At 44.1% G+C, this 27324-nt stretch overlaps 1 protein-coding gene across 2 annotated transcripts in view; it reads right to left on the reverse strand.

Moving 5' to 3' along the window:
• The window catches only part of LOC135551249 (sodium-dependent noradrenaline transporter-like), a 55769-nt gene that overhangs the window by 618 nt on the left and 27827 nt on the right, over positions 1-27324 (reverse strand). For both annotated transcript variants that reach the window (XM_064982546.1, XM_064982545.1), the window contains exons 6-15: positions 25025-25159; positions 24165-24268; positions 15710-15834; positions 13935-14047; positions 12339-12467; positions 11903-12002; positions 9271-9371; positions 4883-5050; positions 3694-3768; positions 1-1872 (exon numbers count right to left, since the gene is read on the reverse strand). The exon at positions 1-1872 is cut by the window's left edge and continues 618 nt beyond it. In XM_064982546.1, the coding sequence (XP_064838618.1) occupies positions 1849-1872; positions 3694-3768; positions 4883-5050; positions 9271-9371; positions 11903-12002; positions 12339-12467; positions 13935-14047; positions 15710-15834; positions 24165-24268; positions 25025-25159 (1074 nt within the window). In that variant the 3' untranslated portion in view covers positions 1-1848. The remainder of the gene's footprint in view (positions 1873-3693; positions 3769-4882; positions 5051-9270; positions 9372-11902; positions 12003-12338; positions 12468-13934; positions 14048-15709; positions 15835-24164; positions 24269-25024; positions 25160-27324) is intronic.

A 27324-nucleotide genomic window follows, 5' to 3' on the forward strand; every position in this document is an offset into this window, starting at 1 on the left:
ATAAATGATTTAACACAACAATCATTGTACAATGAATGAGGCATTTCAAACTTAAAATACACTAGCTATCCTTCCACACACACACATGGACACACACACACACACACACACATACACACATGCACACCTCACACACACGCACGCACGCACGCACACACACACACACACACACAGACACACATACACACATGCACATCTCACACACACGCACGCACGCACGCACACACACACACACACACACTCTTTGAAGGAGAAGCTCCTGATTTCCCTCACCCATATGGACCACAAAACAATGCATTGGAAAGATGCAACATAACAAAGAGAACATTATATAAAAAGTAAAGAAATCACTTGTTTTGTTGAGTCTACCTGTGTTAGTGCTGTAAGTCAGTTAAGCTTTTGATAAAACAGGGCATTTCTTGCATGCCTGAAAACGTTCCCTAAAACACTAAGAGTGCATACCTCTCCATAGAAAACTGAAACAAGTACTTCTGTTAAAGACTACTTTCAAGTGCTGGATTCAACTTCATTTAATTAAAGCCTCCCTTTGTGTCTTCCCCACTGTTTAATTACTACTGTTTATCCACCAGCACGGCGAAGGCAAATCATTGGATCAAGGGCACAAGCCTCTCTGAAGAGGATGCTAGTACTATGCAACACATTAAAGTTGGTACACACAGTACCATTAGTAACCATAGCAGGACAATGTAGACCTCTACTCTGTGTAAAGGCCATGTGTAAAGCATAAGGACGACCACTTACAAGACAAAACACTTCTGAGTCTCAACATAAATTGTTCCCTTTTCTTGTGAGACAGGTGACAAAAGCTTCAGATCTGTTTCAGGTAGGTTTCAAAAGATGGAGAAGGCAACTGGGAAAAACCTCTACTGCTGTAAGATGAATATCTAAAGGACATTGTCATTCAAACTGAATTAATAACGTATGTTGGTAACCATAAAGTGTATCTATCATCCACAAGCTCTGATCTGCAGGAGGATTCCTGAGTCGTCGGGCAAAATCTTTCTGTATGGACCAATGAAAACATTTACCTTTCTGTATGGACCAATGAAAACATTGACAGTTGGGAAGTGTCTAGCTTGATAAGGCACTGACACAGTTGAGCTGCTGTTATCTAGAGTAGTGACTGGGGACCTACTCAGTCAGACATACAAAGAGGGCAATGAAACTAGATTTCTTCCCTTTCTCATTCACCTAAAAGCTTGAGGGGCCTCTTTGAAAAGAATCAAGAAGATAAAAAGCAATGCGAGTCATGTTTCTCTCCCCCTGCCTAGAGCATACATGATGACAGATGTGGTCATTTGGTACTTTTTGACTTTGTTTAAGTGTGTAACCCATGTTTAACTAATGAACACAGAATAGTCATCGTAAAAAAAAAATGATATGAAAAACAATAACTGTGTCCATGAACACAGAAAACACCTGTACATGCTCTGCATGGAAGGTCTCCATCTTATGAGTTGTATACACGTCTAAAAAATGACGACGATGACGATGTCACATGGTAAAAAGTTTTCAATAAAAAGATACTTCAAAAGCAAAAACATGGAGGATACTGAGTTGACTCTGTAGGCAGAGGTTGATGAGAGAATCTGTAGTCACTCGACAGAGAGAGAGGGAGATGAGGGGCCGAGTGGAAAAGAGGGGATGGCAGGTCGCAGGTTGGGTCAGAACCAACAGAACACAGAGAGGCAGAAAGGAGCATGGCGTTTTCCCTGTCCATCCTCCAGTAGCAGGAGGCTCAGCAGCAGGAACATTTGTTGTCGATACACAATGACTCCAACACCCCGGAATTGTGAGTAGTGGGGAAGGTTGGGTGGCATCAGGTTGTCAGATAGCCAACCAGTGCTTGAGCTGAAATAGAAAAGGGTGAATTTGATAAAGCTTCATTGCCAATGCAGTATGGAGCATCATTAGAGGTCACATTCATTCATAGTTTTCCATTCTGGACATCACTCGGTCTACCTCCACTATACCACTATGTTTTCTAGCCCTTACAGATGTAGAACCTTAAGCACACTACAAGTTTGCATTTCTTGCTGTGCAAGAAAATTGTCAGCAACAAAAGTGTGATCAAATTGAGTTTTAAAAATGTCAGACTTAACCTCTTTGAACTCTAGGGGCATTATTTCATTTTTGGATAAAAAAAACGTTCCCGTTTTAAACAAGATATTTTGTCACGAAAAGATGTTTGACTATGCATATAATCGACAGCTTTGGAAAGAAAACACTCTGACATTTCCAAAACTGCAAAGATATTATATGTGAGTGCCACAGAACTGATGCTACAGGCGAAACCAAGATGAAACTTCAAACAGGAAATGAGCAAAATTTTTGAAGCGCTGTTTTACAATGTCTCCTTATATGGCTGTGAATGCGCCAGGAATGAGCCCACAATTTCTGCCATTTCCCCAAGGTGTCTGCAGCATTGTGACGTATTTGTAGGCATATCATTGGAAGATTGACCATAAGAGACCACATTTACCAGGTGTCCGCCCGGTGTCTTGCGTCAAAATTGGTGCGTAAACCTCAGCTGCAAGTATTTTTCCATGTAATTCAGAGAAGAAAGCAGACTTCCACAAATGATATATCAATGAAGAGATATGTGAAAAACACCTTGAGGGTTGATTCTAAACAATGTTTGCCATGTTTCAGTCGATATTATGGAGTTAATTTGGAAAAAAGTTCAGCGTTTTGGTGACTGAATTTTCGGGGTTTTTTGGTAGCCAAAACGGAGCGATTTCTCCTACACAAAGAATCTTTCAGGAAAAACTGAACATTTGCTATCTAACTGAGAGTCTCCTCATTGAAAACATCCGAAGTTCTTCAAAGGTAAATTATTTTATTTGAATGCTTTTCTGGTTTTTGTGAAAATGTTGAGCGCTAAATGCTACGCTAAATGCTACGCTAGCTATCAATACTCTAACACAAATGCTTGTTTTGCTATGGTTGAAAAGCATATTTTGAAAATCTGAGATGACAGTGTTGTTAAGAAAAGGCTAAGCTTGAGAACTAGCATATTTATATCATTTCATTTGCGATTTTCATAAATAGTTAACGTTATGTTATGCTAATGAGCTTGAGGCTATAACTGGATACAGGTTTTTTTCGTAGCCAAACGTGAACAAAACGGAGCGATTTGTCCTACACAAATAATATTTTTTGAAAAACTGAACATTTGCTATCTAACTGAGAGTCTCCTCATTGAAAACATCTGAAGTTCTTCAAAGGTAAATGATTTTATTTGAATGCTTTTCTTGTTTTTGTGAAAATGTTGCTGGCTGAATTCTAGGCTTATAGCTATGCTAGCTATCAATACTCTTACACAAATGCTTGTTTAGCTATGGTTGAAAAGCATATTTTGAAAATCTGAGATGACAAGTGTTGTTAACAAAAGTCTAAGCTTGAGAGCAAATATATTTATTTCATTTCATTTGCGATTTTCATGAATAGTTAACGTTGCGTTATGCTAATGAGCTTGAGGCTATAAATAGGATCCCGGATCCGGGATTGCTCGCCGCATGAAGTTAATTTGCCATAATGAAAGATATATCAACCCCTATGAAAATGTCCATTCATTATAATACACATAATAATTCAAATGTCCTGTTGCTGCGGGACTATTTTCCTGCTCTAGCACACTGGCTCAAATTAAGATCCAACATCTGTACTCACCGTGAACTGTCTGATGGTAGCTCCCTCCGCCACCAGATGATGTTCGTGTTCTGGTGTGATGCAGTAGGCGATCCTCTGAAAAATAGACCATTACAGTACATAACTCATACCTTGCAATAAACAGTCTTATACTGCATAAAACAGAATCCAAAGGGTTTAGATGCACATTGTCCCAAGCACAAGAGACATGATCTTGAAGCTTGTAATAAACTAGCACTTTAATCTATGGTCACAGTTTATTCTATAGATCCACCATTTCCTCTATAGATTAGGAGCTTCGAGATTGCTCAAATATGTCAAACAGCATTCTGATTCTGATGTGATCAGGCTGGACTGGATGTACACTGTACTGTAGTGTGTACTGCATGACCTCTGATGTCTCATCCAGATTGCCCCCATCCTCATATCTGACTGAGTGCACTTGGTGTGATAACAGTATGATAGACTGTGATCTCAGCTGGAGGAAAAGCATGGGAGATAGTCATGGAAAGAGTCTAAACACTGCCAGGATATCAGAAGGAAATGCCACGAGGAGTGAGTAAGAAAACACAAGGTAACACTGTTTACTGCCCAGGAAGATAATCAAAGCTGTGGAATGTTGTTTTTATGATTGTACTGTACACTGTTCAGTCTTTGAACCGTCAAGATCTCTAACCAGCGTCCCAAAAGTACTGACATCATCAACCATCAACCATTGAAAAGGAAAAAGTCAGTTTATGAGTCAGTTCAATGTCAAGCCGTGAAGACTCCAAGCTAAATGCTTGCCATTGATCTAAGATTATCTTTGCATAAAATAAACACATACTATCCCAGGGGGGCAACCCTGGTTGAAATTACGTCATAATCTGGTTATAAGGATGGCATTTCAACCCGTTTTGACCGCTGGGATACAGATAAGAGGTTGCTATTTACCACAGCATTCAAGCTACATGACTTCAAGCTACAGTACATACCGTACCTGCCAACATTAACACACTACATGTTAAAATGTTTTTTCATGTATGTCAATTGTAAAGTCTTTTGTCTGTAATGTCTTTTATGTTATATGTCGGACCCCAGTAAGACTAGCTGTCGCCATTGGTGTTGGCTAATGGGTGTCCTAATAAATCAAATCAAATCAATCTAAGGTTATCTTTACATTATATAAACAACAACCATGCAGATGAGAGGGATTTGTTTTTCCACTGACCTGTTTGAATGTCCCTGGCATACTGAGGAACTTGTAGACGGCGTAGATGGGCACAAACATCATGGAGGACAGAGCTACGCCCCAGCCAATCACATTGGACCATGAAGGAAAGACATATTCATCATAACTCAGGCCCGTGGACGTCACGATGCTGGCTATCACCACGACCTGGGGAGCGGAGAGAAACAACAGAACAGTTAGCTACGTCACCATATAAACTGGGGACAGGAGAACAACAGAACGGTTAGCTACGTCACCATATAAACTGGGGACAGGAGAACAACAGAACAGATAGCTACGTCACCATATAAACTGGGGACAGGAGAATCAACAGAACAGTTAGCTACGTCACCATATAAACTGGGGACAGGAGAACAACAGAACAGATAGCTACGTCACCATATAAACTGGAGACAGGAGAACAACAGAACAGATAGCTACGTCACCATATAAACTGGGGACAGGAGAATCAACAGAACAGTTAGCTACGTCACCATATAAACTGGGGACAGGAGAACAACAGAACAGTTAGCTACGTCACCATATAAACTGGGGACAGGAGAAACAACAGAACAGTTAGCTAGGTCACCATATAAACTGGGGACAGGAGAACAACAGAACAGTTAGCTAGGTCACCATATAAACTGAGGACAGGAGAACAACAGAACAGATAGCTACGTCACCATATAAACTGGGGACAGGAGAAACAACAGAACAGTTAGCTAGGTCACCATATAAACTGAAGACAGGAGAACAACAGAACAGATAGCTAGGTCACCATATAAACTGAGGACAGGAGAACAACAGAACAGTTAGCTAGGTCACCATATAAACTGGGGACAGGAGAAACAACAGAACAGTTAGCTAGGTCACCATATAAACTGAGGACAGGAGAATCAACAGAACGGTTAGCTACGTCACCATATAAACTGGGGACAGGAGAACAACAGAACAGATAGCTACATCACCATATAAACTGGGGACAGGAGAACAACAGAACAGTTAGCTAGGTCACCATTTAAACTGAGGACAGGAGAACAAGAGAACGGTTAGCTAGGTCACCATATAAACTGAGGACAGGAGAACAACAGAACGGTTAGCTAGGTCACCATATAAACTGAGGACAGGAGAAACAACAGAAGGGTTAGCTTGGTCACCATATAAACTGAGGACAGGAGAAACAACAGAACGGTTAGCTTGGTCACCATATAAACTGAGGACAGGAGAAACAACAGAAGGGTTAGCTTGGTCACCATATAAACTGAGGACAGGAGGAACAACAGAAGGGTTAGCTTGGTCACCATATAAACTGAGGACAGGAGAACAACAGAACGGTTAGCTAGGTCACCATATAAACTGAGGACAGGAGGAACAACAGAAGGGTTAGCTTGGTCACCATATAAACTGAGGACAGGAGAAACAACAGAACGGTTAGCTTGGTCACCATATAAACTGAGGACAGGAGAAACAACAGAAGGGTTAGCTTGGTCACCATATAAACTGAGGACAGGAGAAACAACAGAAGGGTTAGCTTGGTCACCATATAAACTGAGGACAGGAGAAACAACAGAACGGTTAGCTAGGTCACCATATAAACTGAGGACAGGAGAAACAACAGAAGGGTTAGCTTGGTCACCATATAAACTGAGGACAGGATAAACAACAGATGGGTTAGCTAGGTCACCATATAAACTGAGGACAGGAGAAACAACAGAAGGGTTAGCTTGGTCACCATATAAACTGAGGACAGGAGAAACAACAGAACGGTTAGCTAGGTCACCATATAAACTGAGGACAGGAGGAACAACAGAAGGGTTAGCTAGGTCACCATATAAACTGAGGACAGGAGAAACAACAGAAGGGTTAGCTTGGTCACCATATAAACTGAGGACAGGAGAAACAACATAAGGGTTAGCTAGGTCACCATATAAACTGAGGACAGGAGAAACAACAGAAGGGTTAGCTAGGTCACCATATAAACTGAGGACAGTAGAAACAACAGAAAGGTTAGCTTGGTCACCATATAAACTGAGGACATTAGAAACAACAGAAGGGTTAGCTTGGTCACCATATAAACTGAGGACAGGAGAAACAACAGAAGGGTTAGCTTGGTCACCATATAAACTGAGGACAGGAGAAACAACAGAAGGGTTAGCTAGGTCACCATATAAACTGAGGACAGGAGAAACAACAGAAGGGTTAGCTTGGTCACCATATAAACTGAGGACAGGAGAAACAACAGAAGGGTTAGCTTGGTCACCATATAAACTGAGGACAGGAGAAACAACAGAAGGGTTAGCTTGGTCACCATATAAACTGAGGACAGGAGAAACAACAGAAGGGTTAGCTAGGTCACCATATAAACTGAGGACAGGAGAAACAACAGAAGGGTTAGCTAGGTCACCATATAAACTGAGGACAGGAGGAACAACAGAATGGTTAGCTTGGTCACCATATAAACTGAGGACAGGAGAAACAACAGAAGGGTTAGCTTGGTCACCATATAAACTGAGGACAGGAGAAACAACAGAAGGGTTAGCTAGGTCACCATATAAACTGAGGACAGGAGAAACAACAGAAGGGTTAGCTAGGTCACCATATAAACTGAGGACAGGAGAAACAACAGAAGGGTTAGCTTGGTCACCATATAAACTGAGGACAGGAGAAACAACAGAAGGGTTAGCTAGGTCACCATATAAACTGAGGACAGGAGGAACAACAGATCCGCTTGGCCTTGATGCTGGCTATCTCCACAAAGTATGAAGAGGAGAAAAAACAACAGAGTGGTTATAATATTCCCAACGAGACATCAAACAGAGCTTCTGTAAAAATAACGAATACTCCTCCTCCACTCCGCCACTGTTCATTTTGACGAAAAAATTAAAGCATTGCAGAGATGAAATTGAGTTGAATAGAACAGACTAGGGCATGGTCATTCCCCCTGGGGTTTGAACATACTGGAATAGACTTTCACTGTAAGTACTCTGGTTCACCAGGCTGCTGTAGACTAGAGACTGGAGGCCCATCACCACTGAACTGTAACTCTGTAGCTTTGTAACTGTTGCCCCAGAGAGCAGCAAACATCACTAGTAGTTATAATACAACACTGGAAGGTCAGAGAAGTGTCTCTTCCTCGTCTCCGACTTAATATCAAAGGCCAACAACATTCTTCCATGTCCTTCTTCTACAAATGCCATCTATGCAACAGCCAAAGATGCGTGCTATCTTCCTGACATCTGCTGTTTCCGCCTTGCTTCTGGAGGTAAGGCTAGCAGAACCATGGTAGCATACACTACACGTTAAAACTAAACAATGATAGGTCCCCTCAGACATAGGGTTCAAAGATCATGGTGATATAGTGGCTTACAATCTAATCTACCTCTTGTCCTGGCTTTCAATCTTCCTCTGCTCTTTTTATTTCCTGTTTGCCATATAAAACATATACACTTCCCATCTGGAAGGAAGAACATTGACTTATGACTGATCATAATCAATGTAAAAGCATTAAGGGAATAGCATAATTTCCCACCAAGACAGATCATTTGCTTTTGACCTACCTATACAAGCCCATACAGTATCTGTGCTTCATTGACATAGCATATTTCTAATATTATAAAATATTGAGACCTACACATTCTGAACTAATTCCTAGAGCACTGAACATTCTGTAAATCAATATGTTCACTAAGTTGTAGTTCAATCAATCAATCAAATGTATTTATAAAGCCCTTTTAACATCAGCCGATGTCACAAAGTGCTGTACAGAAACCCAGCCTAAAACCCCAAACAGCAAGCAATGCAGGTGTAGAAGCACTGTGGTAGGAAAAACTCCCTAGAAAGGCAGGAACCTAGGAAGAAACCTTCAGAGGAACCAGGCTCTGAGGGGGCCCAGTCATCTTCTGGTTGTGCTTGTTTGAGATTACAACAGTATGGCCAAGATGTTCAAATGTTCAAATGTAGTTATATTGTAGTTTAATCGATTTTCATGCAGAGTTCATGTGATGCGAATCTATTCTTGGAGATACAGTACTTATAACATGGAGGCAAACAACCTTTATAAAAACATAATAGGAAAACATATTTCCTGTGGCAAATTCCAAATTGCTGGCACATAATAGGAGTTTAAAAAGGAGTTTAAAAAGACTATAGTACAGTATATAGCAGCCAGTAACAATTAAGAAACCTCTGTTGTGAATTTCCTAATTTCTTCCTTCAAGCACAATGACATACCATAGATCATTATTCCTACAGTGCTTAAGAATAACTTAAGCATGTGTCAGGTACTTTGCCCTCCCATCCCTACTCCCAGCACCATGCCAAAGGCTTCCACCCTACCCCAGTCCCCCAACCAGCCCTTTCTTGCCCCCCCCCCTCCCCGGGGGTCTCACCAGTAGGAAGGTGGGGCTGACAAACTTCCAGCACAGCCTCCAGTAGAGACCTGGCTTGAAGCCCATCATGCGCTCGATATCCTCACTGAAGCGGTCCACGCCTGGAGAGGAAACACAGGGCAGAAGACCAGGGCTTGAACTCATGCACACAGAACCAGACCCATAAACCCACTGCAGACCTGGGTTCAAATAGTACTTGTTTCCTTACAAACACTAAAGCTGAGCTTGATTGATTGAGCTTGCCCGGTGCAATACAACCAAAAGTATAAACCCTGTCCATCTGGTACTATGGGAAGGTTGAATCAAACACTCAACGTACTTGAAAGAAAACAAATACTATTTTCACCCAGGTCAGACCGACAGTCCGCTTTGCTTCTGATGTCTCAAGTTCACAGGAGAACTAACGCTCCTCCCATCAATTTCCATACATAACAGGTGGAGCATTGGCTGAGAAAGAGCTTCATGGCACACAACTCCAATTTCTTCTTCTTCTAGTTATGAGTTCACACAGCAGTAAAACTGCAGCTCAATGATATCTGTTTCATAAAAGTCTCTGAGCCTTCCAAGTATGTTATATTATAATTTCACACAGGGTTAAGTCTGCCTATAAGGAGATGGATTGTGTCCCAAATGGCACTATATAGTGCACTACTTTTGACCAAAAGTAGTACACTATATAGGGAATAAGGTGCCATTCGCTACACAACCATGATGTTTCTATAGCTTGGGCATAATGTTTCTTTATCAGGACAGCCCAGGCCTGTTAACATCTACAAGAAGACCCTCTCCTTGTATCTCCTCCCTAGAACAGCTCAGCATCTGGCATGCTCTGCCTGTCTCACCTCCTCTTGAGGTTCAGTTTCAACAGTTAATGCTGACTATAAATCATGGTGTACATTGATGGGCTGTAGTTTAAAGATAAAGCACAAGTCATCTTGTCGAAGTACAGTATTATCTCTGTGCAATACATAAAACACTAAACCGACTGCATACAACTGTTCACACACCATATAATCATTCACTACTCTCCCTCATGCAGAGAGATGGAGATCTATGAGTGAAGAGAGGCAGTCTAGAAGATAAGAAGAGGGAGGGAGTGTATGGAGAAATGGAAAGAGGAGTATTAGGAGAGATGGAGATCTATTAGTGAAGAGAGGCAGTCTAGAAGATAAGAGGAAGGAGGGAGTGTATGGAGAAATGGAAAGAGGAGTACTGGGAGAGATGGAGATCTATTAGTGAAGAAAGGCAGTCTAGAAGATAAGAGGAAGGAGGGAATGTATGGAGAAATGGAAAGAGGAGTACTGGGAGAGATGGAGATCTATTAGTGAAGAGAGGCAGTCTAGAAGATAAGAGGAAGGAGGGAGTGTATGGAGAAATGGAAAGAGGAGTACTGGGAGAGATGGAGATCTATTAGTGAAGAGAGGCAGTCTAGAAGATAAGAGGAAGGAGGGAGTGTATGGAGAAATGGAAAGAGGAGTACTGGGAGAGATGGAGATCTATTAGTGAAGAGAGGCAGTCTAGAAGATAAGAGGAAGGAGGGAGTGTATGGAGAAATGGAAAGAGGAGTACTGGGAGAGATGGAGATCTATTAGTGAAGAGAGGCAGTCTAGAAGATAAGAGGAAGGAGGGAGTGTATGGAGAAATGGAAAGAGGAGTACTGGGAGAGATGGAGATCTATTAGTGAAGAGAGGGAGTCTAGAAGATAAGAGGAGGGAGGGAGTGTATGGAGAAATGGAAAGAGGAGTACTGGGAGAGATGGAGATCTATTAGTGAAGAGAGGCAGTCTAGAAGATAAGAGGAGGGAGGGAGTGTATGGAGAAATGGAAAGAGGAGTACTGGGAGAGATGGAGATCTATTAGTGAAGAGACGGAGTCTAGAAGATAAGAGGAGGGAGGGAGTGTATGGAGAAATGGAAAGAGGAGTACTGGGAGAGATGGAGATCTATTAGTGAAGAGAGGCAGTCTAGAAGATAAGAGGAGGGAGGGAGTGTATGGAGAAATGGAAAGAGGAGTACTGGGAGAGATGGAGATCTATTAGTGAAGAGAGGGAGTCTAGAAGATAAGAGGAGGGAGGGAGTGTATGGAGAAATGGAAAGAGGAGTACTGGGAGAGATGGAGATCTATTAGTGAAGAGAGGCAGTCTAGAAGATAAGAGGAGGGAGGGAGTGTATGGAGAAATGGAAAGAGGAGTACTGGGAGAGATGGAGATCTATTAGTGAAGAGAGGCAGTCTAGAAGATAAGAGGAGGGAGGGAGTGTATGGAGAAATGGAAAGAGGAGTACTGGGAGAGATGGAGAAAGGGGGTTAACAGTGGAGGTCTAAGGAAGGGAACCACGGTGTCTCTACACTGCCAGTAAAATGTCAGGTGTAGCTGCAGGGCCTGGGTAGTGAAGATGGCAGGGAGTTAGGGAGGTTGAGAAAGCCCAGGAGAGGGCAGGCCAGGAGAGGCCAACTGTGGGCAGGGGGTGATAGAGGGTAGGGTGATGGAGGAATGGACAGAACAAAGGGCTGGGGTCTAATGAACAACAGAAGAGGATGAGGAAAGGTACAGTAGATAAGCAGGTTCACCACAGTAAGAAGTCAGAATTAGCATGTGCCTCTGAACTAGGCTAAGGGGGACCGATTATACATACCGTAGAACCAGGACACCCCAATGGCCTCAATCAGCACCCCAAACAAGATGGAGGTCCCCGCCGCGTAGTTATCCAACAAAGTCAGCACATATATACCTCCCTGACAGACAGACAGACAGACAGACAGACAGAGAGAGAGAGACAGATACAGAGCCATAATGTCCAAAGGTTGTTGCAGATGTTACTGAGGGCAACCTGGCTCCAGCTAACTACTGTGAGCTGACAAGGATAAGCATGAAGCACAGAGCTTATCCAGTCAGTCAATAACAACACTTCACATGGTTGGACAGGGGTTTCCCTTTTCTGTCTTTCCTGTGACTGATCCACCTAAATCACAGAGGCACACTCTATCTTGTGTCTCTTTGGTTTGATTTATGCAATCATATAACAACTATGGAAATCATATGTGACTCAGAGGAACCGGAAGTGACCTCACATTAGTGATGCAGAAGAGCGCGACAAGGAAGGTTCCGAATGCCGTGGCGAAGGTGAACAGCTTCCTGTTCCTCTTCAGGATCTTGAAGTCGTCCGACAGTCCTGTGATGACTGCCTCCATACCGCCCATCTAGAAGACAGACAGACAGACAGACAGACAGACAGACAGACAGACAGACAGACAGACAGACAGACAGACAGACAGACAGACAGACAGACAGACAGACAGACAGACAGAGGATGATTCAGTGGCACAAACACATAAACCGTAGTGCCTACAGTAGCAATGTAACAGAATAACAGTCTTCGCACCCAAACAGAATACCTTTGGCCTAGAATATAAATGATCAGACCTAGCTTTCTTAGTACAGTGCCACATTGGGCATGACTACTACTGTAAAAGAAAATGTTCCCCTGCTGTGGAATTTCTTTTCTCTCTTCATTTACAGTAAATGATCACCTTGTGTAACTGATAAAATTGAATGAGGAAAAATGTAAATCTCTGTGAACAAAGTTTTCCTGTGTTTCAGGTTGCAGTGCATGTGATTTTCCACCTCATGCTTCATGGTTATTGGGTAACAGTCAAAACAACTGCCTTCCCACACTGCTAGTCTAGACAATACCTAGAGCACCCACTGCAACCATGGGAAAGTAAAATAATGCAGAGAGAGACAGAGCGAGGGACAGCAAGAGGGACAGAGAGAGACAGAGAAAGAGAGAGACAGAGAGAGGGACAGAGAGAGAAAGAGAGAGATAGAGACAGATGGGCAGATAGAGAGAGAGTAAGACAGGGAGAGACAGAGAGAGAGAGAGACAGAGAGAGAGCGAGACAGAGAGAGACAGAGAGAGAGACCGAGAGAGAGCGAGACAGAGAGAGGGACAGAGAGAGAAAGAGAGAGATAGAGACAGATGGGCAGATAGAGAGAGAGCAAGACAGGGAGAGACAGAGAGAGAGAGAGACAGAGAGAGACAGAGAGAGAGAGACCGAGAGAGAGCGAGACAGGGAGAGACAGAGAGAGAGAGAGAGAGAGAGAGAGAGAGAGAGAGAGAGAGAACGAGACAGGGAGAGACAGAGAGAGAGAGACAGAGAGAGCGAGACAGGGAGAGACAGAGAAAGAGGGAGACAGAGACAGAGGAAGACTGAAGAGGGAGAGAGAAGAGAGAGAGATAGAGAGACAGATATAGATAGATAGACTGGAGGAGATTACATAGTATTCTAATCTTACTATAAACCCGCTAGATGCGGGAGCGGTATAGTTTTTTGACCATACAGACATACAGACAGATCATATTATGTATTTCCATATCAAGTAATCTATGCTTTAAGTTGATTGGAGAATCATTTTTTGTTAGATATAAGAAGAATAAACATTTTTGTTGCACCATATCCCTGAATCTCATTGAATGTTTAGCCGTTTGAAAACCTTGAGTGTGGACTGTATGCGTACAAAACAACCCCGCTTCAGGCTTGGGCAGTGGCTATGGTAAAGAGGAAAGGAAGCCACTACACCCACCATAAGATAGAAACAAAAGGTCAGTGCCCTGTGGTGGGACATAGCATGCAGTCATTCAACCCTGAGGAAGGCCAGTAACTCACAGAGCTGTCGATGCCCAGAGTCAGCAGCATGATGAAGAATACTATGGCCCAGAAGGTAGATCCAGGCAGGGTGGAGATGGCCTCAGGGTAGATGATGAACACCAGTCCTGCACCTGCACTCACACAAAGATACACAGATAGAGACACTTGTGATAGGACATACCAGAGCCAACTGATTACCATCAGTCTATAAAATGGTGCCTTGTTTGGTGGGATGCTGAAATAAAACAGTATATTGTTGGGTGGGATGTTGATATATAACTTCCTTGTCCTGAGCTTGACCCTGTCCACAAGGTCATTTTAGAGGAAATAAGAGATGATTTATCAATGGAGAGGAAAGTGAAAGAAGGAGGAGCAGATGGAGAAAGACAGAAGTGAGGACACAAGACGACAAAGAAATGACAGACAGCTCGAGACAGTGGAAAGTAGAAAACTGAAGAACTAGAAAGCAAAGCAGATTTTTAACAGATCCCATTCTTTTTGTATGTCTGCCAACTCCTCTCCACAGCAGGCCAGTATTTATGTGACTTCTTGGAAACTATTTCCCTTAAAAAAAACAGTTTGAAATGTTCTCTGGTATTTCAATTCCATCTGAACCCCAGAGCCTTTCAGCTTCTGTTGCAATCAATTATATTGAAAGCGTCGCACGTTGCTGCTCATTCTTAAAGGGATGATTCACCCATTTTGAATGTTATATCATTTTTGTGAGCGATGTTTGATCGATTCCTGGGATCATTTCATGTTTTCATGTGTATCTGAGCTATTGCCGTACAAGCAGGAGGAAATACAGCCGGTATGACGACTTTAGTATCACTGGTCATACCGGCTGTATATCTGCCTGCTTGTACGGCAATAGCTCAGATACACATGAAAACATGAAATCGCTGATAGATGCACAAAAACGATGTAACATTCAAAATGGGTGAATATTTTCTTTAAGTTGTTTGATTTAGTGAGCAGTAACAGTAAGCTTGAGGAATGTTTAGTTCTATGATGAATTTCTATGTTTTGACTGGGTTTGAAACTCTCTAAATGGTGTGTAGATGACTTGACTGTTGGGTGTTTTTAGAATCCTGTCCTCCCTTAGAGCAGGTGACTCCCCTCACTCTACTCAGTGTCAGACAGGGACTGTTCATGTGTTGTGTCTGTCCTAGCTGAGTCATAGCCTGGGTGGATCCACCATACAAACACAGCATTCTCTGGGGGCTGGCCAGGGAAAAGAGAATACTGTGGGTAGACTGCAATATAGCCTCATACTGTATGTTTCCTAATAAGGCATGTCTATATTGCTATCTTTTTCTTTGTGTTTTATGAGGTATCTATGCTGTGGACAGTTTGGTCATCAATCTGGGTCTAAATGAAGTTGGGTGTGTTGTTGGAGTGCGTGGTCTGGGTTTGTTATGTATGTCATCCTCCGCACCACTTACTGTGTGTGTGTTTGTGTTCTTGCCTGTGTGTATATATGTGTGTGTGTTTGTGTGTGTGTGTGGTCTGAGTGTGTTACACATGCCATCCTCCGCACCACTTACTGTGTGTGTGTTCGTGTTCTTGCCTGTGTGTGTGTGTGTGTGTGTGTGTGTGTGTGTGTGTGTGTGTGTGTGTGTGTGTGTGTGTGTGTGTGTGTGTGTGTGTGTGTGTGTGTGTGTGTGTGTGTGTGTGTGTGTGTGTGTGTGTGTGTGTGTGTGTGTGTGTGTGTGTGTGTGTGTGTGTGTGTGTGTGTGTGTGTGTGTGTGTGTGTGCGTGCGTGCATGCATGTCTAGTAGGGTTCCTTTCACCTTCAGTGGCCACGTCCTCTATCCTGACTCCGTGTTTGTAGGCCATGTAACCGAGCACAGAGAAAATGGCGAAACCTGAAAAGAAGCTGGTGACACAGTTCACTGTACTGGTCAGGATAGCATCCCTGTTGGGAAGAGAACACACACACATAAAACATGTTTAGAAAAATAAAGCTACCATGATAGTACCAGGACAGGTTTTAGAACAATAATAAACCCACCATATTAACACCTCAACTATTAGACTTCCTGTTGCTTCCTTGAACCATAGTCAATCTAAACCAACATTTTTATTGGAACCATATCTTGGGTCTTGTCTTGAGGGTCTTGTCAGGGTATTAGAAGACAGAATACCGAAGGGGTCGTAACCCCCCACCCCACCACCAAGCCCTGGGTCCAACCTCACCACATCACAGCAAGCTTCTGCCACAACATGGACCCAGCAGAGATCTCCCAGATCCGGAAGGTGGAAGCCCACCAAGGAACACTGTTAGGACGGCAGCAAGAACAGCTCTCCCAAATCCACGGGAAACTTCGGGCTGAGTCCCTCCAACCATGGCACTCCCCCATCCCAGGAGGAGCCAATGCCCAGGTCTCATCGCCCAGTGCTACAGACATCATTGTGGTTCCTCCAGGGAACCTGCACCCCTGAGCGGTATGACGGTCACCTGGGAGGATGCAAGGGGTTTCTCACTCAGTGTACTCTGTTGTTCGGGCTACAGCGGGAGTCGCTGAAGGCAGTCAATCGCCCCCCTGCTGGTGGATGTAAGAAGGATGGAGGCCTGCATCACTGCTTCGAGAGGGCTGAACCAGAGGGCTGAACCAGAGGGCTGAAACAGAGGGCTGAACCAGATTACAATCAGGAACTACCCCCTATCCCTGATGTCCTCCGCATTGGAGTTGGTCAAAGGGGCCCAATTCTTCACCAAACTAGACCTCCACAAAGCTTACAATCTGGTGAGAATCAGGGAGGGAGATGAATGGAAGACTGCTTTTAACACCCCTAGTGGCCACTATGAGTATTTAGTCATGCCCTTCAGATTATCGAATTCACTGTCAGTCTTTCAAGCATTGGTCAATGACACCCTGAGGGATATGTTGAATCGGTTTGTCTTTGTTAACCTCAACAACATCCTGATCTTCTCCAAGACCCTTCCGGGAACACATACTGCACGTCTGCCAAGTCCTGGGATGCCTCCTGCAGAGTCAACTATATGTCAAGATAGAGATGTGTGAGTTCCACGTATCCCAGGATTCCTTCCTGGGTCACATTATGTCTACCACAGGCATCCAAATGAACCCGGTAAAGATTGAGGCGATCGCAAACTGGCCCCGTCCCACCTCCCTCAAGCATGTTCAGGGGTTCCTTGGGTTTTCCCATTTTTACAGGCGTTTTACATACAACTTTGGTGCGGGTGCAGAGCCTTTTTGCTGGACCCCGAGGATGATAGGCCATTCATGGAGCTCAAGGGATGTTTCACCTCTGCCCATCCTCCTTCATCCTGATCCGACTCGTCCCTTTGTGGTGGAGGTGGACATCTCAGACACCGGAGCAGGGTCGGCTATTTCACAGTGGAACAAGTAGGACAAGAAACTGCACCTATGCCCCTTTTTCTCCAAACTGTTTCTCCAAACGCAACTACGATGTAGGCAACCGGGAGCTCTTGAGGGGTGGAGACACTGGTTGGAGAGGGTACCTCATCCTTTCGTGCTCTGGGTGGACCATCTAAACTTGGTCTCCATTCAAGAAGCCAAGAGGTTGAACACTCGTGATTGTGATTTTACCCAAGCCTATCGCCCGGGATCCAATAATCAGAAGGCAGATGCCCTGTCGCTCCAACATGATGTCTCCAACGAGTTGAGGGATCCCGAGCCCATCATCCCCAGCTCACGCATTGTGGCCCCTGTGATATGGAGTATTGAGACCATGGTCCGACAAGTCCAGACCCGAGAACCTGACCCCTGCGATCAGCCCGGGTCCCAAGTACTACAATGGGGACACTCCTCTAAATGAACTGGGCATCCAAGGGTTAATCGTACACAGGAGTTCCTGAAGTGGAAATTCTGGTGGCCCCCATGATGGAGGATGTGAGATCCTTTGTTACGGCCTTTTCCATCTGTGCCCAAAGCAAGTCTTCACGTCAGCGACCGACCGGGTTGCTCCAACCTCTACCCATCCCCAGCCGGCCCTGGTCACATCTGTCTGTAGATTTTATCACAGGGTTAACTCCATCTCAAAGGCTTACCACTATCCTGGTGGTGGTCGATCGGTTCTCCAAGGCAGCCCATTTCATCGCCTTACCCAAGATGCCTTCAGTGAAGGAGACCGCTGATCTCGTGATTATCCATGTCTTTCGACTACACGGAGTCCCCCAGAACATCGTCTCAGATCGTGGGCCCCAGTTTGTTATTTGGTATTGTAAGGCCTTTGGCGAGTCTCTCCTTGGGCTTCCACCCTCAGTTGACTAGGCAAACTGAGGGGGCCAACCAGGAGCTGGAGAAGTTCCTCCGCTGCTTCGTCTCCACTCAGGCCAGCAACTGGCAACATCTGCACAGAGTATGCTCATAACACACTGCTGAACTCGACATTTGAGTGTCAGTTTGCGTTCGACCTCCACCTATTTTATGAACCAGAGGCCGAAGCGGAGGTGCCATCAGCTGAGGCGTTCATTCGACGATGTCATCGCATCTGGCTCAGAGCGCGATCCTCCTTGCTCCACTCTGCCTGACACCAACATCAGGCAAACCGGCACTGAAGAACTCTTCAACTCCTCCGACCGGTTCAATGGGTGTGGCTGTCCACCTGTGATCTTCCCTTACAGTTGGACTTGCGGAAGCTCGCTCCACGCTACATAGGACCATTCAATATCTTGAGTCGCATCAACCCGGTCACCTATCATTTCAAACTTGTCAGGTCCATGAGAGTCTGTCCGTACATTCATGTCTCCCGTCTCAAGCTGGTAAGGACCAGTCCATTCTCTCCCCTGACACCTGCTCCTCTGCCCCCTCGACTTGTGGATGGCCGCCCGCCTTACATGGTCCAGTGTCTGTTGGAGGCTCGTTGAGTCCGAGGGACCCTGCAGCAGAGGTGTGGACACGGGTTACATGACTTGGACTCGAGTCAGACTCGAGTCACAAATGTGATGACTTGGAACTCGACTTTGACTTTAACACCGATGACTCGTGACTTGCCTTGGACTTTAGCCTTTTGACTTGACCTGACTTGATACCATCCCCAATCCCAAATATAAAAAATTATGCTATTAAAAAAAGTGTGCAGCGCATCAACTCTTCATTTAACGGATTACAGTTTGAATCGGACAGCAGCCAATCAGATTGTGCCAGCTGAGAAAAAGTTGTGCGTGGCAGTGCAGAGGAACATCGGCAGGTGAATTCAGATGGAGCCCTTGGAAAGATGATACCCAAAATCATTATTTTCGGATATAAAGACGACGCTGTATCAACAAAAAACGGATTGCAACTTGTGTGTGTGTGTGTGTGTGTGTGTGTGTGAGGCGCAACAATTTCCAACTTTGTTCGACATTTGAAGCTGCACAAAGAACGGTAAGTCGTGGCTAATATAGCCGACAGCTATATAATTTATAACTTTACTAGTGTAGCATGTAGGCTAACATAACATTAAATCAATGAGCCTCCACACAGTCAGTCAGTGCGGGAACGTGATCATTGCACCCAAGATTGATCTACAGCCAGTTGGTAGCCTAAATCCTGCCTGATGTTACTGCTGTTCCTAAAACCATTGACATACGTTAGCCTACTGTAACCACACAGAGAGAGAGAGTGTGTGTGTGTGTGTGTGTGTGTGTGTGTGTGTGTGTGTGTGTGTGTGTGTGTGTGTGTGTGTGTGTGTGTGTGTGTGTGTGTGTGTGTGTGTGTGTGTGTGTGTGTGTGTGTGTTAAGGTTGGGCGATTGTGTACAAGCCTACATTGCCCGATTGCGCCCCATAGTGAGCCTCGATCACTATTTGGGGGGTCTTTCTCATGTCTACCCATGTATTTCCATGAAAATATAAAGTTTATTTAGAAAGTAATAAATATATAGATATTTTTAAAAGCATTCATGATTTCCGTAAATGTAACTATTACTATACTAACTATTACTCCTGGTACTCAAGTATTACATTTGGTGAAGAGCACATTATGACTTGTTTCGGACTCGAAACTCAAAGTTTAGGACTTGAGACTTGACTTGAGACTTGACTTGATACGTGACGGTCTTGACTTGAGACTTGACTCGGATTTGCCTGTCTTGACTTGGGACTTGACTTGGGGCTTGAGTGCTAAGACTTGTGACTTGTAAAACAATGACTTGGTCCCAACTCTGCACTGTCGTACCTGGTGGACTGGGAGGTATCGAGTATCGAGGTGCGGGCGTGGGTGCCTGCCCGGGACATCCTGGATCCGGGTCTTGTTAGAGACTTCAAACAACTACGTGGTGGTCGTCATGGCTCCGCGGCTGGAGCCACTTCTAGAGGGAGGGTACTGTCATGGTTCCTCCGGGCACCAGAGGGCAGCAGAGACCGCCCTAGAGACTTTTATTGGACTCAGGTGTGTCTTATTATTTCATGGTTGTGTACCTGTTAAAAGAGGTGTGTTTTCTATGGTTTCTTTGCAGATGCTTGGATTTTTTACTGTGTCCGTTTGTTTATTGTGTGATTTTGAGACTTAGTGTACTGTGATCCACCACTGTTTCGGTAAGAAGATGTGGGATGGGGCTGGAGAAATGTAACCTCTCTCAAATTCATAGACAGAGCTATGGATTCAAGGACTGACCATCCATGATATCAAATGTATAGTGTAAACCATGCTTTGAGGCTATATAGTGTTTGTTTACATTTATTTTGTTTACAAACTTTGGAGTAAAACAAAGCTTATATTTTGGGTTCTGTTGGAGTAAGACAGTTGAACTAAGCTCATGAGGCATTTCTAAGTTATATTCTTCAAGAATCAATGAGTACATATCATTAATTAATATGTCCAAAAATGGATGCATCAACTGCTGATTACCCCTTTAAAGATGCCAGAGGGACTGGATGTTGTTTGAGAGCCTTTGAGGCCCATCTGGAAATCAAACTAGGTGAAAGCCTGAAGACTGTTTGTGGACAGTAACCCTCATTCAGTCAGCAGACATCAACTCTCGATCAGTCAGCAGACATCAACCCTCGATCAGTCAACAGACATCATCCACGATCAGTCAGCAGACATCAACCCACGTTCAGTCAGCAGACATCAACCCACGTTCAGTCAGCAGACATCAACCCACGATCAGTCAGCAGACATCAACCCTTGATCAGTCAGCAGACATCAACCCACGATCAGTCAACAGACATCAACCCACGATCAGTCAGCAGACATCAACCCTCGATCAGTCAGCAGACATCAACCCACGTTCAGTCAGCAGACATCAACCCACGATCAGTCAGCAGACATCAACCCTCGATCAGTCAGCAGACATCAACCCACGATCAGTCAACAGACATCAACCCACGATCAGTCAGCAGACATCAACCCTCGATCAATCAGCAGACATCAACCCTCGATCAGTCAGCAGACATCAACCCACGTTCAGTCAGCAGACATCAACCCACGATCAGTCAGCAGACATCAACCCACGTTCAGTCAGCAGACATCAACCCACGTTCAGTCAGCAGACATTAACCCACAATCAGTCAGCAGACATCAACCCTCGATCAGTCAGCAGACATCAACCCACGTTCCGTCAGCAGACATCAACCCACAATCAGTCAGCAGACATCAACCCTCGATCAGTCAGCAGACATCAACCCACGATCAGTCAGCAGACATCAACCCACGTTCAGTCAGCAGACATCAACCCACGATCCCTCAGCAGACATCAACCCTCGATCAGTCAGCAGACATCAACTCACGATCACTCAGCAGACATCAACCCTCGATCAGTCAGCAGACATCAACTCACGATCACTCAGCAGACATCAACCCTCGATCAGTCAGCAGACATCAAGTCACGATCACTCAGCAGACATCAACCCACGTTCAGTCAGCAGACATCAACCCACGATCACTCAGCAGACATCAACCCACGATCAGTCAGCAGACATCAACCCACGATCAGTCAGCAGACATCAACCCACGATCACTCAGCAGACATCAACCCTCGATCAGTCAGCAGACATCAACCCTCGATCAGTCAGCAGACAGTAACCCTCGATCAGTCAGCAGACATCAACCCACGATCACTCAGCAGACATCAACCCTCGATCAGTCAGCAGACATCAACTCACGATTACTCAGCAGACATCAACCCTCGATCAGTCAGCAGACATCAACTCACGATCACTCAGCAGACATCAACCCTCGATCAGTCAGCAGACATCAACTCACGATCCCTCAGCAGACATCAACCCATGATCAGTCAGCAGACATCAACTCACGATCCCTCAGCAGACATCAACCCACGTTCAGACAGCAGACATCAACCCACGATCACTCAGCAGACATCAACCCATGATCAGTCAGCAGACATCAACCCACGATCAGTCAGCAGACATCAACCCACGTTCAGTCAGCAGACATCAACCCTCGATCAGTCAGCAGATATCAACTCACGATCACTCAGCAGACATCAACCCACGTTCAGTCAGCAGACATCAACCCATGATCACTCAGCAGACATCAACCCACGATCAGTCAGCAGACATCAACCCACGTTCAGTCAGCAGACATCAACCCACGATCAGTCAGCAGACATCAACCCACGTTCAGTCAGCAGACATCAACCCACGATCAGTCAGCAGACATCAACCCACGTTCAGTCAGCAGACATCAACCCACGATCAGTCAGCAGACATCAACCCAGGTTCAGTCAGCAGACATCAACCCAGGTTCAGTCAGCAGACATCAACCCAGGTTCAGTCAGCAGACATCAACCCACGTTCAGTCAGCAGACATCAACCCAGGTTCAGTCAGCAGACATCAACCCAGGTTCAGTCAGCAGACATCAACCCAGGTTCAGTCAGCAGACATCAACCCAGGTTCAGTCAGCAGACATCAACCCAGGTTTAGTCAGCAGACATCAACCCAGGTTCAGTCAGCAGACAGACAGAGAGAACATGGACCACAGTCTGACCTCAACCGTCCCATCTGGGTACAATATGGAGAATAATACAACCAGCTGCTAGCCATTCAGATGTCCTTTGAGAACATCTACGGATGTAACAGCCAACTTTCACAAGTCCTCATTCAGCCTCTCAGCTCCCAAATATGGCCCAGCTGAACACACATGAGGCCTTCAGCTGTGCTGGGGGGGGGTGTTTAGATCAGGACAAGTAATCTATAAGAGTGGGAAATTCAATTGGTTGTACAGCGTCACACTACATATAATAACACTACCCAGCTAACACATAACATTCTGAGAACCATATGTTTCCTAGAGCTTGGTGAGAGCATGGTTGTCCTATAGTAATTTTGCATACAACCTTCCCACAATGTTCTGTGAATGATGCAGGACACCCAGTTAGCACATACTGTTCTGGGAACCATGTTTCTTAGGTGGGAAATTCATAACGTTTGCTACAGATTTGTAGCAGACAGCTATACACCTTGACAAACTTAGCAGTGAGTGAGTGATGACCATAAAAACACACATGACTGATGGCTGTAGCTAATTAGCTGTGTTCAACAAGTATATTATTCTTCTCTTTATCTAGCTCTATTTGTGATGTTTTACCTTGCCTTGCTGGCATGATAGTTTGCTTCGTAATCAATCCTCTGATGACATCTGTGATGTTGTAGATGATAACCATCTGAATACATGAGCTCCGTCTGAAGTTGGATGTGGTCACTTCAAGGAAAACAAGCCCATTATCTGGTGCGAACCTGCGCATGCAACTTTTCATGATGCGGCCGGGAAATGGGTCTATAGAATGGGTGGACAATGGTCCATGGACAAACATTACTGTACTGTTACCACTGCAGCCAGCGAGACACCTACTGACCTATACATACACAAACACAGCTGGAATACAAAAGAGACCATAAAAAAGCAGAATGGGTCTGATACTGGCACCCACCTCTCTACTTTCACAGCAACCTATTAGTGATGACAAGGATCAGCAGACCCCACAGTCTAATGTCTGTTTCTCTGTGAGGGGTTTAGAGGAAGACAGAATGGCAGGGAAGGTAACACTGCCTATGGCTATAGCCATCATCTGGCCGAGCATGGCCTGCACTTATCCTGTTAGCTCCAAGCAAGAAGGTCCGCTGGCCTGATACACATCACCTTTCTGTCCAGTTCAAACAGGAAAGACAAACCTAAAGAGAACTAAACCAAGCACAGGATCTGTTCTATCTCGTTGCCTGGTTACGGGTTATAGAAGGTCATGTAAGCCTTGTAAGGTCATGATAGAGAAGCACTGAGGACAGTACGGTGATATCAGCACAGTGATACATCTTACCTGTAACAGTTGTTGTCAAATTTATTGTAGCTGGCAAATGCAATGAGCACTCCAAAGCCAGCTCCCAATGAGTAGAAGATCTGGGTAGCAGCATCAATCCACACCTACAGCAAGAACATAGAAAGATATGTGTTTATGTGTTGCTCTCAAAGATTTGTCCTCGTGGCCTGTGTGATCCAGCGGGGACAGCCTCTGACCCCAGCCCACTGCCCTTTGACTCACCCTTCCCCTATCCCCCCATCTTTCCAACACTTTACTATCTCTTCAATCAAGCGAAGAAATTAAGAAACTGCCCCACTCCTTAAAAAAATATTAAACATTTGTCCTCAAAGAGCCCATGGCATTACAATACGATAAAGAGAAGAGCAATACATTTGACAGAATCTCTCCTGAGTACTGACATTCTACTGACTATTGGCTCTAAATAATTTCGTCTCTGATATGATTCCTTGGCCATGTTTTCAAAAAAAGCTGCTTACCGTTCATTTACTGCGTTTTATATTGAATATGGCATATTTTATTCCTATCTTTTTCCCTCCACTTTGTTTACAAAAACAGCTAACACATGTTTTGGTTTCTAAATGAGTTAATTACATGTATTTCCATATTGTACGTGACTATGGGAGCTCTAGCAGTAACACTGTCCTGCACTCTGAGGCTGTGTCTCTCAGTAAAAGGGTTTACAAATTCTTGTATCTTTTCCAAAATTCCCAGATTTTAAGAAATCCTGTTCGGTGGATCCCGGATTTCTAGTTAATTCTCTCTTGATTCCGGGATCCTGGGAATTTTGTAAGTTATTGGAAATACTGCATCCCTAATTTCAGTAACACACTGTATTTTACTCTGAAGACCTGTCTGACCTTGGGGTCGTTGAGTTGTTTAAAGTCGATGTGGAGGTAGGCCCGTATGCCGTCCATAGCCCCTGGCAGAGTGATGCCTCTGATCAGCAGGACGAACAGCACCACATAGGGCATGGTGGCCGTGATGTACACCACCTGGACACAACACAACACAGAACATTAGCTACATGACAACAGTAGTGTTCAATACACCACCTGGACACAACACAACACAGAACATTAGCTACATGACAACAGTAGTGTTCAATACACCACCTGGACACAACACAACACAGAACATTAGCTACATGACAACGGTAGTGTTCAATACACCACCTGGACACAACACAACAACACAGAACATTAGATATATGACACAACAGTAGTGTTCAATACACCACCTGGACACAACACAACACAGAACATTAGCTACATGACAACAGTAGTGTTCAATACACCACCTGGACACAACACAACAACACAGAACATTAGATATATGACAACAGTAGTGTTCAATACACCACCTGGACACAACACAACACAGAACATTAGCTACATGACAACAGTAGTGTTCAATACACCACCTGGACACAACACAACAACACAGAACATTAGATATATGACAACAGTAGTGTTCAATACACCACCTGGACACAACACAACACAACAAAACACAGAACATTAGATACATGACAACAGTAGTGTTCAATACACCACCTGGACACAACACAACAACACAGAACATTAGATATATGACAACAGTAGTGTTCAATACACCACTAGGACACAACACAACAACACAGAACATTAGATATATGACAACAGTAGTGTTCAATACACCACCTGGACACAACACAACAACACAGAACATTAGATATATGACAACAGTAGTGTTCAATACAGCACCTGGACACAACACAACAACACAGAACATTAGATATATGACAACAGTAGTGTTCAATACAGCACCTGGACACAACACAACAACACAGAACATTAGATATATGACAACAGTAGTGTTCAATACAACACCTGGACACAACACAACAACACAGAACATTAGATATATGACAACAGTAGTGTTCAATACAACACCTGGACACAACACAACAACACAGAACATTAGATATATGACAACAGTAGTGTTCAGTACACCACCTGGACACAACACAACACAACAACACAGAACATTAGATATATGACAACAGTAGTGTTCAATACACCACCTGGACACAACACAACACAGAACATTAGATACATGACAACAGTAGTGTTCAATACACCACCTGGACACAACACAACATCATAACACAGAACATTAGATATATGACAACAGTAGTGTTCAATACACCACCTGGACACAACACAACACAACAACACAGAACATTAGATATATGACAACAGTAGTGTTCAGTGCAGCACCTGGACACAACACAGCACAACAACACAGAACATTAGATATATGACAACAGTAGTGTTCAATACACCACCTGGACACAACACAACACAGAACATTAGATACATGACAACAGTAGTGTACAATACACCACCTGGACACAACACAACATCATAACACAGGACATTAGATACATGACAACAGTAGTGTTCAATACACCACCTGGACACAACACAACACAACACAGAACATTAGATATATGACAACAGTAGTGTTCAGTGCACCACCTGGACACAACACAGCACAACAACACAGAACATTAGATATATGACAACAGTAGTGTTCAATACACCACCTGGACACAACACAACACAGAACATTAGATACATGACAACAGTAGTGTTCAATACACCACCTGGACACAACACAACATCATAACACAGAACATTAGATATATGACAACAGTAGTGTTCAATACACCACCTGGACACAACACAACACAACAACACAGAACATTAGATATATGACAACAGTAGTGTTCAGTGCAGCACCTGGACACAACACAGCACAACAACACAGAACATTAGATATATGACAACAGTAGTGTTCAATACACCACCTGGACACAACACAACACAGAACATTAGATACATGACAACAGTAGTGTACAATACACCACCTGGACACAACACAACATCATAACACAGGACATTAGATACATGACAACAGTAGTGTTCAATACACCACCTGGACACAACACAACAACACAGAACATTAGATATATGACAACAGTAGTGTTCAGTGCACCACCTGGACACAACACAGCACAACAACACAGAACATTAGATATATGACAACAGTAGTGTTCAATACACCACCTGGACACAACACAACACAGAACATTAGATACATGACAACAGTAGTG

This window comes from Oncorhynchus masou, chromosome 1 (assembly GCF_036934945.1).
Source record: "Oncorhynchus masou masou isolate Uvic2021 chromosome 1, UVic_Omas_1.1, whole genome shotgun sequence".
Lineage (NCBI taxonomy): Eukaryota > Metazoa > Chordata > Actinopteri > Salmoniformes > Salmonidae > Oncorhynchus > Oncorhynchus masou.